Below are 16,330 nucleotides of genomic sequence, written 5' to 3'. Positions count from 1 at the left end.
CGCCGCGTCTTGAAATACGCGCAGACTCGTTACACCGTCCTGGACCGGTTTGCAGACGCGGCGAAGGCGCATCCGCACAAGCCGCTCGTCCTCTTCAAAGACCAGACGTTCAGCTACCGGGACGCGGACGAGCTCAGCAACAAAGCGGCGCGGGTTTTCCTGCAGAGCGGGATCGTGCAAGGAGACACGGTGGCGCTGTTCCTCAGGAACGAGCCGACGTTTGTGTGGCTGTGGCTCGGCTTGGTGAAGATCGGCTGCTCCGCTGCTTTCCTCAACTACAACATCAGATCCAAGTCCCTGCTGCAGTGCTTCAACTGCGTCGGAGCCAAGGCTCTGGTCGCAGCTGAAGGTGAGGTTTGCAGGAGGAATACTCACAAGTAACGAGTAACGAGTAATCCTGTGTTCATGTTAGTGAGTATTCATGGAGGGAACGTCACCAACAACATTTACTTAACAGCTTAAGATGCAAAGTACAATATACAGATTATTGTATCATGGGTTGCAAGTTACTTGGAATTAATTTTACTATTATTATTGAAGTTAAAAGAGCAACAGTTAATTAAACTGATGCATGACTATGGATAAAACAGTTTATACAACAATCTGATAATATTTTATGAATGTTACAAAGAGTAGGGTCATTTTGGTTAATGTGTACCTTTTACTTTTGATACTCAGCATATTCCTTTTTTTTTGTTACTAATCCTTCTGGGTTGAGATGGACTTTTGTTCTTTTATTCTCTGTTCAATCACCTGTCAACCCCTCAGATATACAGTATCTTCTGACCCTGTCAAGGTCAGACCACTGTTGGGAACAGGTGGACTTAATACTTAGTTCATAAAGTAGTTAAAACAAGTACACAAGCATTAACAATCTATCTTTAACACATTCCACTGAAGATTATTGTGTACTTTCAGTAAAGTTGTGAATGTAAGACTTGTGATGGAGCATGTTTACATAGCGTTGTATTGGTACTTTTGCTTCACTTACTTTTCACTGGTGTGCATTAATGCCTCAGCTACAGGGGAGAAAGCACATCAGTTCATTAAAAAAAAAAAGAAAGAAAAACGATGTCCATTTGGTTTACTTTCCAGACCTGCAGGATGCAGTGGAGGAGGTCCTGCCCAGTCTGTTGGAGCAGCAGGTCACGGTTTTCATCCTGACTGACGGATGCAAAACTGCACATGTGGAGAGCTTCAAAGACAAAATGAGCCAGGCGTCCTCTGAGCCTCTATCCAAGGATTTACGGTCACATTTAACACTGCGGAGTCCGGCAGTCTACATTTACACATCGGGGACAACAGGTAAGCTACTACAGGTGTTAAATGTCAGGACTCGACAATAAAAGAAATGGCAGTGACAGGACGTGTACGTCTGGCTTCACCTTTAACAGGACTCCCTAAAGCAGTAGCCATCTCTCATTCCAAACTGTGGGTCATATCTTACCTGCTGGCTCAAGCAGGAGTCGACTCCAATGATGTGGTTTACATCGGCCTCCCTCTCTATCACACCACCGGCTTCTTAGCATTCACTGGAGCTATCGAAAGAGGTACGCACACATCTGGCTAATATTTTATAAACTGTTATACAAGTTTAAACAACATCAGTCATTGTTCAGGAATAAGGCTGGTGCTGTATGTTTCTTATTGTCAGCAAACCCAATGAAAAGTGCAAAACTCACACAGCAACCGTCTGGTTCGTTGGTGTGTTTTTCATAGTTTTTCAGAAAACAGTGGAATTCTGTGGCACAGAGGAACAAGTCCTACGTAGACTATTTACTATATATTCTATTTGTTTGTGGATCTTTTTTTTTTTCACGTATTTGTTGACAAGAAAAATGTTGTTGCTATGTGTAGGTTCCACGGTGGCTTTGAGGACTAAATTTTCTGCATCGGAGTTCTGGGATGACTGCAGAAAATATAATGTCACTGTGATACAGTACATAGGTGAAGTTATGCGTTACCTCTGCAACACGCCAAAGGTATTGTTTGTCACAGCATGACGATTAATGGTATTATGGCATTAAAGGTCACCAGAAATAAACAGACGACCCTATTGTTTCCTCCCCCGACAGAAACTCAATGATCAAAGACACAGAGTGAGACTTGCAATAGGCAACGGGATCAGAGCCGATGTTTGGAGGGACTTCATTAGCAGGTTTGGAAACGTTAAAATCGTGGAGTTTTATGGAGCAACTGAGGGGAATTTTGGTCTGCTGAATTACACCGGCAAGATCGGAGCTGTTGGCCGAGACAGCTTCCTCTTCAAGGTGAAACTCCACATTTGATTCCACAGTATGAAGTAAAAGCTGTCAATCAATAATAATAATGTTTTAAATATGTATATATGTTTTTAATCTTGCAGAGGTTTTTTCCATATGCTGTGATCAAATTTGATGTCGATGAAGGAAAGCCTTTGAGGGATTCTTCTGGTTTGTGCATAGAGGCTGCCAAAGGTGAGTTGGACAGGAAGAAGTTAGGCATCTACAGCCATGCGGCTCTACTTGAGATAAATGCTCATGTATGTGGTCAAAACACTGGAAACAGTTACATTGTGACCTCATGCATTCCCTTTCCGTAGGTGAACCTGGACTTCTGGTAACTGAAATATCAATGCTGGCCCCGTTCACCGGTTATGAGAAAGACCTGCAGCAAACCGAGAAGAAGAGACTCCATGATGTCCTCAAGAAAGGAGACTTGTACTTCAACACCGGTGACCTGCTGCGCATCGATGAAGATAATTACTTCTACTTCCAGGATCGGGTTGGAGACACCTTCAGGTGAGGTCATCTTTAAGTTTCAGCCACCTCATTAAAAACCTGAGTGTACACCGCCGTAAAGTATGTTTTATTGTTGTTATTAGATGGAAAGGAGAGAATGTGGCTACAACTGAGGTGGCTGATGTCATCACACTGGTTGATTGCATCAAAGAAGCCAATGTGTATGGAGTCAAAGTTCCAGGTAATTGCCACCGTGCATCTTCTCTTTGTTCTCACAAAGTGTGTGTGCAGAAATAGGGCAGTAAACTAGGGCTGCGGCCATGTTTCTACAGTAGCCCAAAAGGGACAAACCAAACACTGGCTCTAGACAGTACATTTGCGTTTTCACGTCAGCCACTATAGTTCTACATGCTCGCCACAGGGGGAGAAGTTTCAGTTGATTGCAATCTGCAACCTCACCACTAGATGCTGCCGAAACACCCCACCTCCATTCTTTCACATAATGGTTGTCTCATTGCCAAATAAAATATACAATACTTCTTATGCCAAGATTGGAAGCACACAACCCTCTGTATCATATAGGTGGTTTGAATCCCTCGTGGGATGAATTATTGTTATTTTTAGTAGATATTTTGACCTCAGATAGCCGTCCTGTTGAACTGGAACAACATCGTTAGGCATAAACTACACCGCTCATGTTTGTTGTGTGAATATGTTACAAATCAAAGGGCAAATAAAACATTTGGATACACTTACCATTAACCAGACACACTGTATGCCAAGAGTCCATCATGTATTGAAGTGTTTGCTACTTCGAACCATAAACTCTGGTATCACAACGCTTGGCCCAGTTTCTCAGTGGTATTTACACTTCGTCGATCATTGTCCTGCTCATGAACTTTGGCCGAACTATTTTACTTCATACAGGGACCACCTGAATGTGACATCAGTTAATCTCTGCTGGAACAGACTGGGGAGTTTGAGTCTGTGAGACCAGACTGGGGAGCAGGCCCATTTTAATGATCCACTTGTGTTGGTCGTGTACCTCAGAGGATCCCAGCGCTGAACAGTGGATATCAGAGGTGGCGGGGCAGCACAGAGGTTAAAGTTCAAATAAGCAAACTGAAAAGTAGTCTGAAAACCACAGAAGGTCCCAATGATTTGGCCCACTTAACAACAGGGTCTATATTACATATATATATATTATATTGTGACGTCCTGAGAGGTCAGGTTATGAGACGGTGCAATATGAAAAAAAAAAAAAAAAAAAAGATGCAGATGCTTTTGTCCGAAGCGACTTACAATATTTGTCAAAAGAAAAATGTCATGATTTTTCCTGCCTCTGCTACCGAACCACATCCACACTGTGCATAAGTCTACATCTACAAAGAGACAAAAAAGTTTTTTGAAAAGTTTGATAAAATATCTATAAAGCACTACTACATTAATCTAATGAGAAGAATTAGGAACAAAGGAAGGAATAAGGAACAAATGGTAGTTGGAAACAAATATAATAATACCAGAAGAAAAATTAGAGACAACTTTCAAAGCGGGACTAAACTTATGACTAGTCCATCAGTCCAACACTCAAATATAATACCTCTTATTCTACTATGGAGGGGTTGTGGATTGGTCGGGGACTTTGCATGTTCTGGTATAGTCCAAAGCGTTTCTGGAAGACCGTTTGAAAGGAGATTAAACAGGTGTTCTTCTTTAGATTCAGCTTCGGCCTTTTTGTCTTTTATTCAGAGAGCACACATGAGAGTGAAAGGGGAAGGGGGAGGGGGATGACACACAGAAAGGGCCGCCATTCGGACTCAGTTACATGGGAAGCAAACTCTACCAACTGAGCTATTCAGAGCCCCATAATTCTCCTTTTAATAGCAAAAAACATGATACATTTCTGGTTGAAGCCACAACACAATGGAGATGGAGGGTTAAAAAATGTCTGAGAAAATCCCCAAAATAAATTGGTGAACATCATCTCTCTTTTTGTGCGCCATGTATGTCACTAGCTTTGTCAAAGGTTGAAGGTATTGGTAGGTTATAGGTTAGTGATGCAGGCTTTCTCTTTTTAAATTGCTCTCTGAAGCCCAAGCTTAAGTGACCTCTGCACTCGTGCCTTCTGTTTGAACTACACTTTAACTTGTTCCAGGTCAGGAGGGCAGAGCTGGAATGGCTGCCGTTTCTTTAAGTGAAGGACACAGGTTTGATTCAGCGCATGTTTTTAAACATGTTGAAAACGTCTTACCGTCCTACGCAAGGCCACGTTTTATGAGAATTCAGGTATGTTTACATATTATTTTATTATTAGTCATTATTTTATTTTTTTTAGAAAGCATCTTCACACCCTTTCTTACATTTGGTCCCCCTAACAATGGATTTGACTTTGACTACAGAGCTCCTTGGACGTCACAAGCACTTTCAAGCATTTGAAGGGGAAGCTGGTGGAGGAGGGTTTCAACCCAAACCTAATGACGGACCCGCTCTACTTTCTGGATGAGAAGGACAAGAATTACGTCCCACTAACGGTGGATATGTTCAACTCCATAACATCAGGGAAGATCAAAATTTAAAGTGGCTTTCATTGACTCTCTGTTAATGGAAATAGCCACATGCTTGCTTTGTAACATATCAGCCACCTGTTTTGTGATCTAATCTTTATCAGTTTCCATTTGTATTTCTTCATATATGCACTACTTCATTTGTACATATTCTTAAATGACTTAAACTCCCAGACATGTTTGCACTGAGATGTGAATTTAGAGCAAGAATGCCAGGTTTTCCAGTTGAGAAAATGTAGGGCTGTGAGCTCCTTGTTCAAATGGTGACGTTTTGCTGTGTACCATTCTGATCTATTGAGGCTATCTCAGCCTTCTAAACAATAGATTTCATCTTCTGTGTTTGTTGTGACGGTCCTTCCTCTCTTTAGATCTAGAGATTTGAGGAAAATGATTTATTGAGATTTTTTTGTTTTTCTTATCAGTTATGAATTAAATTGCTCTTATTTGTATGAATTGAACTCCTGGCCTTTATTTGTGCTCATAGTTTAAACAATATGTATTTTGTTTTCATTCAACTTCATCTAGTTTCTACTTAAATATAATAAGAAAGTTATTCAGTTTCTTGTTAATTAGGTCCACCAATGTTACTTAACTGCAACTACAAGTAAATTGTCAGATTGCTGATGATATCAACATTTGCTGTCTAAATCCACAGCATGTTGTCCATAAACCACACGTGTACATATAGTCACATTCATATGTTTCCATGTATATATATGTAATCCACTTTGTGGCTTTCAGGGCCCCACGGCTCTATGGATTGTCAATGGTATTAGTATTAAGTATTAGTAAAGTAGTCTGCTTTTACTTCCATCTGTAGAGTTTATGTTAGTGAAACTAAATTATTTGCATAAAATAATCACATATGCCCAGTTGTTATCATATAATGGTGAACAATAATGCATAAAAAACAACGTTTTCCGTCATGTACTTTTTAAACAAATCTCCATGTGGGTTCCTGTAAAGCGCAGCAAAGTGTTTCAGATCAATATGACCTACCAGCTCCCAGAGAAACGCTCCTTTCAGCCCTGGTTGGGTGCAGGGTGACCCAGGCTGTGTTGCCCCTGGAGCCGACCGGCTATCACCAGCACGGAGGAGGGGGGTGAGTTTGGTCATCATCCACCATTATCACTTTTTAGTTTTTAGTTGTTTTTTTCACCATAAAGGCTCTATATAAGTTGTTCAGAGCGTTTTAACATTTCTGCCTGCAGTACACATTTGAGCCACATGAGGGAGCCTTAATGTTTTCATTGTTCTGATATTTGTAGCCTACATCTATGAAAGGCTTGCTTACATTCTGTTTGTTTTACCCATGAGAGAAAAACCTGTTAACTGCACCTAAATGAATACCTGAAAACAATGAGACATCCTTTGGAAATGTCTCTGAGAAATATCTATGCTGAACTAATATTTGTTCAATAACGTGCAGAAAACAATGTGATTTATTAAAAGCATTTCTCTCCTAAACGGCTGGTTTACCTGTTCAAGATAATATAAGGTGACGTGGAAATAATCAGCAATGGTCAAAAGGCCTTTTGTGAATTGACTTGTCATGGTTTGTCGTTTTGAAAGAGTGGGTCTCCAGAAACATACAACTCAAGCTCGAATTCAGCGCTTCTCAGTGATTCAGCAGCAATTTATGTGTGAAATACATGAAACCACAATTACAAACAGAGTGGTGTCACACTAGTTTCACTTTGCTAGTTCTCGTCTTAACGTGTCCTTTTTTATTTTATTTTATTTTTTACAAGTGAGATGCAACATGAAGCAACTAGCACATGTACGGAAGCCTGTTAATATTCTACAGACTCAACATGTATTTGATTTGCTTGAGACATCTACATGAGCAAAAAGGGATGTCGAAAACATTAAACTCTCACCACTTGTTATTTGTGACGCGCATGCGTGCGCGCGTGCGCGTGATAACGCCCCTCCTTATTAATCAGCAGACAAATAGAGCTCAGTTCAAGGAGAGCACGCCTACCGCTGAGATTGCGTATTTTTGACGCGGGTTGCCATTTGCAGAATTCTGCAGCTTTTCACATTTGCCATGACAGTCTGCATCGGTGGATTTCACTCTGCTGTCCTCTGCTGACACTTTATAACATTTCAAACAAGAAAGAACCGAACATAACCTGAAATGAGCTGTAATATCCTGGAGGCGTCGCAGTCAGAGTGAAACGCGGAGCTTCCTCTCCGTGTGTGTCAGCTTCTCCCAGTGTGAAATCAGTTCTCCGTGGACGTGGATGCGGGGTCTGGCAACCCTGGAAAAAAAGGCATTCCTGAAGGAAGGATTGGTCGGGGGCTGAGCGGAGCGCCGCCCCGGAACCGAGCGGGTGAACTTTGTCACAAATCTTCGCGGAGCTGCATAATAACTCCCCCCCGGTGCCGCCGCACACTGCGCTCCCTCCGCAATCATGTACATCTGGTTCACCGTGTTTACCGGACTGGCGTTCCTGTGCGCCTCCTTACTCGGGAACCTCTTCCCGTACTTAGTCGACGACTTAACGTACATCATGAGGAGCCTGAAACTCGGCTTCAGGCTCATCAAGTACAAGAGGAGCAAACCCTTCTACAGCGTCCTGGACTGCTTCTTGGACGCGGTGAGGAGGCATCCCGGCAAGATCTTCCTGCACTTCGAAGGACGGCAGTACACGTACGGAGAAGTGGACAAGCAGAGCAACAAGGTGGCCCGGGCTCTGCAGGCTGAAGCCCGGCTGAAGGAGGGGGACGCCGTCGCCTTGTTTCTGGCCAACGAGCCCAGTTTCGTGTGGACTTGGCTCGGTTTGGCCAAGCTGGGCTGCGCGGCGGCTCTGCTCAACTACAACATCAGATCCAAGTCTCTGCTGCACTGCTTCTCCTGCTGCGGGGCCAAAGTGATCATCGCCTCTGAAGGTGAGATCCAGGGACATGGACTACATGAGTCCTCTTCAGCTGGAAACATGCGAAGTCCAATTATTAGGCCTCCATTCTGTCTAAATCATCCATTTACTCAATAACACTTATAACACTCTTGTACTTGACTTGAGTATTTCTATTTACTGCTGTTTTATTCTACATTTCTTTGGGAACATTTGCACTTTTTGTGCCTCTAGATGAATATGACTGCAGAACTTATGTTGTGTTCAAAATGAAAATAATGTCTTTTTGACAAATAAGCAGTGCCAAGTTGGTGCTGCTTCTCCCCAGACTTCTCACATGCTTCTTTTGAGTATTTGTTCAGAGAGATAGAAGTCTCCAAAGGCATGAAGCTCAACCTCGAGCAACTGCAATAACAGCAAAATGCTTCTTACACATTCATTCATCAGCATACAGTCATGAGGTTATCAACTCGCTTCCTCAGCAAAAGTGATCAGGAACCAGATTTAATCAGCCTTTTGTCAGCGTTGTTTTCAGCCCTGACAACTTAAATCTGAGTACTTGTGTCTCCACTCCTTCATTCTGGGGCTTTTTCCAGAGAAGTGCACACACACATTTAGGCAGAACTTCCTGCATGTGTTTGCGTCCCCAGTGGGATGTGAGGTAACATGAAGCTTACATGTGCTGCATTGCGCAACGCGGCACTTTGACACATTGTGCAGGACTGGAAAGCCTTCTCTCTGTTTGCAGAGCTGCAGAGCGCCCTGGAGGAGGTTCTGCCGACGCTGAGAGAGCAGGGAATCACAGTGTTCCTCCTGTCCGAGGCCTGCAGCATCCAGGGCATCCACGCTTTGTCCGACAAGATCTCCCAGGCCTCAGATCAGCCGCTGTCCCCGGAGCTCAGAGCCAACGTTAACATCAGAAGCACCGCGTTGTACATCTACACGTCGGGCACCACAGGTATGTGATGTAGTGAGATTAGAAAGCAGTTTATCTATTGTTTGAGGTTTTGTTTACCTGGATACTACTAGCAGATTAGGGTTATATTTGCACATTCAGCATTTCTTCCTGGTGTGTTGAAGAGCTTCTCACACACCGGACTTACATTCCAACTGTCTGTTGACAAGAAAACTGTGAGGTGTCCGTTAGGATCAACATTAACCGTAAACTTGGCCAAGCTGGCTTTAGACCAGATCAGTCAACGGACTATTCTATACTGAGTTACTTACTGTTTTAGACAAACTGAGGAGGATCCTCAAGGAGTGTTTAACCACTCGGTTCATAGTGTGTCTGGACAAACTACACAACTGTATGTTGTGACAACAGAGAAGTCCATACAGTGGATTTAACAAATGAAAGAGCTCGCTGTGGTTAAAACAAGTGGGTCTGTTTATACTTGGCTGAAAAGAACACATCTCCAGTGTTCATATATGTTAATTTACTCACCAAATAAATGAAAATAAAAATAAAAAGAGATGGAGGAAGTTCACAAGACACCTGAGTTGTTGGGCATGTTTTCACATGAGCATCAGCTACATACACAGTTGGGCTGGATGGAGCATCCCATAACCTCCATCAGCGCTCCTTTTATCTGTTTCAGAGCCGCTTTGATCACCTTTGAGACACAGACTGGGGAGTTTGAGTGGGTTAATCAGATCTGATGACAGAAGTGTGAGATTGAGCCCAAACATTGAGCCTCTGTATGACATCATCAAAGCAATCCCTTTCACATTACACACAGTCGTTTGATCGATTGCATTAAAAAGTATTGATTAGAGCAGGTTAAAGGACTGTACCTGCTGCTGATGATGATGATGATGATGTTGATTTCTTCTACTTTGAACCTGGAAGGTTTGCCGAAAGCAGCCGTCGTCACCCATGAGAGAGTTTGGGCGGCGTCCTTCATCCAGGCGGCATGTGGAATCACATCGGAGGACATCTTCTACATCAATCTGCCTCTCTACCACAGTGCAGGCTTCCTCATCGGGATGGTCGGAGGCATGGAGAGAGGTGATATGATCCTCTTTTTGGGGCCACTCAAGAAGATGCTTTCTGAGTTCACCCCCAGATAAAAGCTGCCTTATGTGATATTTGCAGGTCTAACCATTGTGCTGAAGAGAAAGTTCTCCGCCTCTCAGTTCTGGGACGACTGCAGGAAGTACAATGTGACGGTCATGCAGTACATTGGTGAAACGATGCGCTACCTCTGCAACACGCCCAAGGTAAAAGGAACCCGACCTTCCGGTTAAATCCAAGCATTGAAGTATTAAAGACGCGAAGGTTAGCGTGTCCCTGCTTTGACTCTCGAGTCCATCTCGCTTTTTACAGAAATACAATGAGAAGAACCACACAGTGAGGGTCGCCATCGGCAACGGAGTCCGAACAGACATTTGGTCGGAGTTTCAGAATCGCTTCGGGGACATTAAAGTCAGAGAGTTGTACGCCGCCACAGAGGGAAACATCGGCTTCATCAATTACACGTCCAAGATCGGTGCAGTGGGGCGAGTCAATTTAGTCCACAGGGTAAGAAGCAGCACCGCTTCGGTCCGGGCTGAACCATCTCAACACCCAAGGCATGCATTGTTATGAAATCTGGTAGTGACATTCTTGGTTTCCAGAGGATGGATCCTCATAACACTGGCTGACTTTTCCCCTTGCGCCACCATGAGGTTGGCGTTTTTTGTTTTAGAGAAAAACGTCTCTATATCTATTTAGACGGATTACCATGAGATGATTACAAACATTGGTGTTAGCATTTCCTACACACTAAAGTTATATGGTGAACATAGTAAACATAATGCTCAACATTTAGCTCAAAGCACCACTGTTTCAAAGCCTTACACAGCTGCTAACGTGGCTGTAATGTGTCATGTTTAAACTAAACTTTAAAAAAAAGTGACAGTATAGTATGTAATAAAAAAACCTATATAGTACATCATGAAAAGTTATAAGTATATTTCATAGAAAATCATTGCGTAATAAATAATCATAGTTTATGACTGTCATTAAAAGTAAATTAAAAACATCCTAGTATTGTATGTCAATCCAACTAAAATACAAATTTTAACTACTAATTTTGTTCTCCGTCTAGTTTTTCTTCCCGTACACTTTGATCAAGTTTGACACTGAGAAGGAGGAGCCTGTCAGGAACTCTGCGGGTCTGTGCATCGAGGCAGACACAGGTGAGTCACGGAAATACAATTACTATGTTGGGAATTGATTTGTAGTTTGACCTTTTTTCTGAAGCAAACACACTCCCAGCTTCTCAAATGTGAACTTGTGCTGCTTTAATCTGATTTTATTTCCTTTAAATTTGGTCTTAGATTGTTGGTTGGACAGAAACATGCAACCTTTCAGAGTCACCTCGGGTCTAGGGGAACCGTGATCAACGTTTTTCATGTATCTTCTTCTCAGGCGAGACGGGACTTTTGGTGGGAAAGGTTACACAGAGGTCGCCCTTTGTCGGGTACGCCGGCAACAAGCAACAGACGGAGAAGAAGAGGCTCCGGGACGTTTTGAAAAAAGGCGACCTGTACTTCAACACGGGGGACTTGCTTCGGTTTGATCACGAGAAATTTGTCTACTTTCAGGATCGAGTCGGTGACACTTTCAGGCAAGTGGCATTTTGTGTTGATCTGTTGGTTTTGTTGTCTTCCAAGGAAAGGAGGCGTTTCAGCATGGATACAATGGATTCTTTGTCTAAATGTACTGCCAGTCCGGAAGTGATTTGGAATGACATGTTGCACAAGTGTAATCTTCATTTAGCATCTGTTGTTTGTTGCAGATGGAAAGGGGAAAACGTTGCCACATCGGAGGTGGCAGACATTCTCACAATGAGTAATTGCATATCGGAGGCGAATGTCTACGGCGTTCAAGTCGAAGGTAAAATCACTGATGATGTCAGAAATAGTCAAAATGTTAAAACCATATATTTGTAGAGTGCTTTTTATTGTTTTCTATCTGTATTCAATGGAATTGTGTGATTTAGGTCACGAGGGGCGGATCGGCATGGCAGCCGTCACTCTGAAGGAAGGAGAAGATTTTGACTGTTCGTTCACCTACAAGCAGGTGGTCACCTACCTCCCGGCCTACGCAAGACCTCGATTCATCAGGATTCAGGTAAAAAAACAAACGATGAGATGATTTGCTTTGCACTTTTATGTGATTTCACATAAGCAGGAAGAAAATGATCGACTGTAGTTTGGATTGTACCTAATTTGTAAGTTGTTTCACCTTTTTTTTCACAGCTAAGGTCGCTGATTTTGTCAGATTTTCTGGGTTTTACAAACAATAGCTAGTGAATTGATGACTTTTTTGCACTGGGCTGAAAATAAATGCAGGTCCACCTGCTCTGCATTTTTAGACGAAAAATAAAATCGTTGAGCTGTTTTTTTTAATTTACAGATAATTTGATCATATCAGATAATGCAGTATGAAGTTATAACTAAAACATCTATTTATACATGAGCTGTTACCCATGGAAAATGTAGTAAAAGTAACCTTTTTATATTTTTTTAATGTAATATATTGATCAAAACTATCCCGTTTCTATCAAGGATGATTATTGGGTTAATACAATATAAATACAGCAATTGATGTGGCTTTTTTGTTATACATGTTGTAGAATATTATGGAAAGTAAGTTTTTAAACAGTGTAAGATTTGATACTTTTATGTAAATGAAGAAAATACCAAATAGTGACAACAGTTTGGGATATTTGTAACTGCATGGTGGTGCCTCTGTCTTTTTGTTGCATACCATACTATGATTTTTAAAGACATTTTTATGGCATTCTATACTATAACTTGTTATGACTTGTTATACATATAAGATGTGTTGTTCCCGTTTGTTGCTGATTTTCAAACTGAAGCTGAAGAGAATAACTTTTAAATGTCCTGTGCGTTCTAGCCCTGCCTGGAGATGACGGGGACGTTCAAAATGAAGAAAGTGAAGTTGGTGGAGGAGGGATTCCACCCAGCTCACATTGAAGATCCCTTGTACTTCTTAGATTCTGAGAAGAAGACGTACGTTCCCCTGACTGAAGACATCTACAGGGCGATCGCTTCTAGGGAAATAAAACTGTAACATGGTACCTTTTTATGTATTCGGTAACATCTATTTTTATGGAACTTTTTAACAGTGAACTAATCTCAGGGACGGACTGACTTTGAAGCATCATGTTTTAACCCTCCTTTTATCTTTTATACCTGGGATCAATTCTCCTACTACTACCTGAATACCCCCAGTTTCTTCTGCTGGTGAACCTTGTGGAAAGCCTTCCAGAAGAGTTGAAGCTGTTATAGCTGCAAAGAGTGGACCAACGTCATATTAAACCCTATGGACTAAGAATGGGATGTCACTTAAGTTCATATGCGAGTCAAGGCAGGTGAGCAAGTACTTTTGGCAGTATAGTGTACTCCCAAGTTTCTTTCCTTGTCAGAGAACTGTGACATAGACCAGACATATCGTGTTCTCATGCTGCTACAGGTAGAGTCATGGAAGGTTAGGGCCCTAAAGATTAAACATTGCATGTGAAGTGACGTCAATATCAGCCGAAACAATTTCCAGTATGTTTTATATAGCTAAAGTAACATGAAAGATGCACACAAAATGCATACAGCATTGCATACCTACTATTACTTTAATTGTATTTCTAACCATTAAATTAGGAAAGGTCATTAAAATTAAGCAACAACAAAGATGTCAAGGTCTTATTTGGAGACGTTAAACATTGACCCAAAAGATAATAGGAGGATAAAGAGACCACTTTTTTTTCTTTTTAATTAACACAAGTACCTTTCATCTCCAGTTTTGTAAATGTATTCCATAAGCTGACAGTATGTGATGTACAGGTATGTTTTCTGCCAATGTACTTGTAATCATTACATTGTTTTTTGTTTTTTTGTTTGTTTCAAGCCTAAATGTACTGAAAAATCATTTAGGTCAGATATTACAGATGTGCATAAGCTTTGGATATTGAACTATTAAGAACTTATGTCAAATATTGGTACAGTCTGCTGTGGCTTAATCGGTGAACCTTTGCCCTAATGTTATGTACAGTCAGTCTTTGTGTACACTAACATCACACACTGAGAGACGTGTAGCAGCAGTGAGGCGTTTGGTTCTTCAGGTTATGGTAAGGTTTCTGTTCGTCGATCTAGAAGCATATTGTGCTCTTGGTTGATTGAACTCCACCAACCAACCAAAGGCAAGGAGGCATAGAAGATTATAGTATAGTATAGTATGTCATAACAGAGTAAAGAATTGAGTAGTATGTCATAAAGTCATAGGATGTCACAAAACAGGTCATAGTAGAGAATGTCAATAAAAGAAAGTCATAGTATAAAAAATGAAAAAAGGTCACAGTATAGTATGTTAAGGAATATTCCCAACATAGTATGTTATACAAATTTCATAATAAAAGTCATCGTACATCAGGCTGTCCATCAGTCTGTACCATTCTCAGGAATGCATGGAGTGAATTTCTTGTATGCAAAAATGTAATTAATTTTTTTTTTGTAAAACTGGCAATCAGGTCAAAGCATAGTAAACCATAAAAAAGTCATAATATAGTTTGTCATTAAAAAGTCGTCATATGTCATACAAATATTAAAACAAATTAATAAAAAAGTTAATAAAAAGGTAATGAATGTCCTAAAAAAAAGCCAATGAAGTAGCTCATAAAAAATGCATATTTCACAGAAGTCATTCTTTAGTATGTCACAATAAAAAAAAAGTCATGAAAAGTAAAAAAAAGAAAAAAGTCACAGTATATTATGTCAAACTAGACTTTAAAACCTGCCTTATGGATGTCTGTCTGCCAACTTGTCAAGTTGCAGTTTACACCCATGTCTGTCCAGAATGTCATCTCTTCATCATTTTATCATATTAGACATTTGACATCCAGAATCTGCTGTTCATCACTGGGTCCAAGTGGACTTCATGACCTTCAGGCGTTGCCATCGACAGCGTGGAGGCACAAAACGTCAAAAGGATGTATTTCATGACCGTTGCATGAAACGGCCTTAGCTTTAGCTAATAAACTAGCAACTGAGTGGATCTTAAAATGTGTGCAGCAGCTCATTTCTGACCTAAAACCACTGAACCAGAAACACCAGGAAATTAATTGCAGGGGAAATGAAATAATATAGTGATTAGCAAACCAATAAGATGCATGCCACCACTATAATCTTTAAACGAAAAACGGCAGAACTGGAATTACATTAGCAGAGTAATCCACCTGACAACTCGGTTCACCGAGTTTACACGTGGAATAAATGGGGAAGCAGCTGCTAACGGCAGAAAACGTGACTCAAGTGTTGCATACTGACAATACAGCCGTCAACTTCACAAACCACCAAGGGATCCTTTGAGCATTTGGCAGAAAAAGTCTGGGTGTGTTGAAATGTACAACATCTGTTTAGTATATCAACACAACACACTGTACACAATACAAGCAGCAGTTACTTTAAAAAATGAATTTATTTATTAATACAGTGGTATACTTAGAAATGTGTCGCAAAGGGGAAAGAAATAAGTTGAACCGAAGAAAAATCAAAATAAATAAAAATGTCAGCCACACAGGAAAATAAACTAGTGTTGGATTGAAGCAGTGTTATCATATCAAAAGAAAATAGTACCGATGTGCCATAATAAATTGTCTATTAGTACAAAAATACATTTCAGGGCACACAATACCGCATCCAGTATCACAAATAAAGGAAGGGACCACTCTTCATAGCAGACCCCTCAAGTACATCTTTTAAAATCATTTAAACCAAGCACTTCTCTATTTTGTAAATAAGAATAAAAAGTTTTCTGACTGTTAAAAATGCCTTAAGTAGTGTGTGTGTGTATATGTAGGTAGAAAAGTCAGACTTATTTCTGCTTATGTCAGTTCCAAGGCTCAGGGGTATAACCAGAATACAAACATAACCAATGTAACCACTTTCTCTTTTTTAACAAATGTTTTCTCTTTTATACAAAATAACAAAGATGTAAAAAAGTTCATTTACAGAGAACCAAGGCCATATACTAGCAATATATACAGCAACAATTTAAACATCTTCTAGCTTTTTGTATTTCCTCAGACTTCATATGCATAGCAGTAAAAGAAAGCATACCTTTTCATCAGCCTCAATTATTCTCGTGTGCTAAATCCAAGTTCACTGTTTTATGAGAAATGCA

General features: G+C 40.9%; 1 protein-coding gene across 1 annotated transcript; it reads left to right on the top strand.

The window, feature by feature from the left end:
* The first annotated feature begins 183 nt into the window (after positions 1–183).
* On the top strand, positions 184–16,067 carry slc27a2 (solute carrier family 27 member 2). The gene is given in 20 exon segments (XM_084017899.1): positions 184–349; positions 1,096–1,305; positions 1,395–1,550; positions 1,858–1,982; positions 2,076–2,270; positions 2,366–2,456; positions 2,582–2,780; positions 2,864–2,961; positions 4,876–5,006; positions 5,120–5,290; positions 7,666–8,179; positions 8,894–9,103; positions 9,995–10,212; positions 10,216–10,365; positions 10,472–10,666; positions 11,235–11,325; positions 11,558–11,756; positions 11,928–12,025; positions 12,132–12,262; positions 13,052–16,067. Coding segments are annotated over 19 exon segments (3,246 nt in total). The 5' UTR covers positions 184–349; positions 1,096–1,208; the 3' UTR covers positions 13,229–16,067.
* The last annotated feature ends 263 nt before the right edge of the window (positions 16,068–16,330 follow it).

Source organism: Eutrigla gurnardus (genome assembly GCF_963514095.1).
Source record: "Eutrigla gurnardus genome assembly, chromosome: 9".
Taxonomy (NCBI): domain Eukaryota; kingdom Metazoa; phylum Chordata; class Actinopteri; order Perciformes; family Triglidae; genus Eutrigla; species Eutrigla gurnardus.
This window is presented reverse-complemented; position numbering and strand designations above follow the sequence as displayed.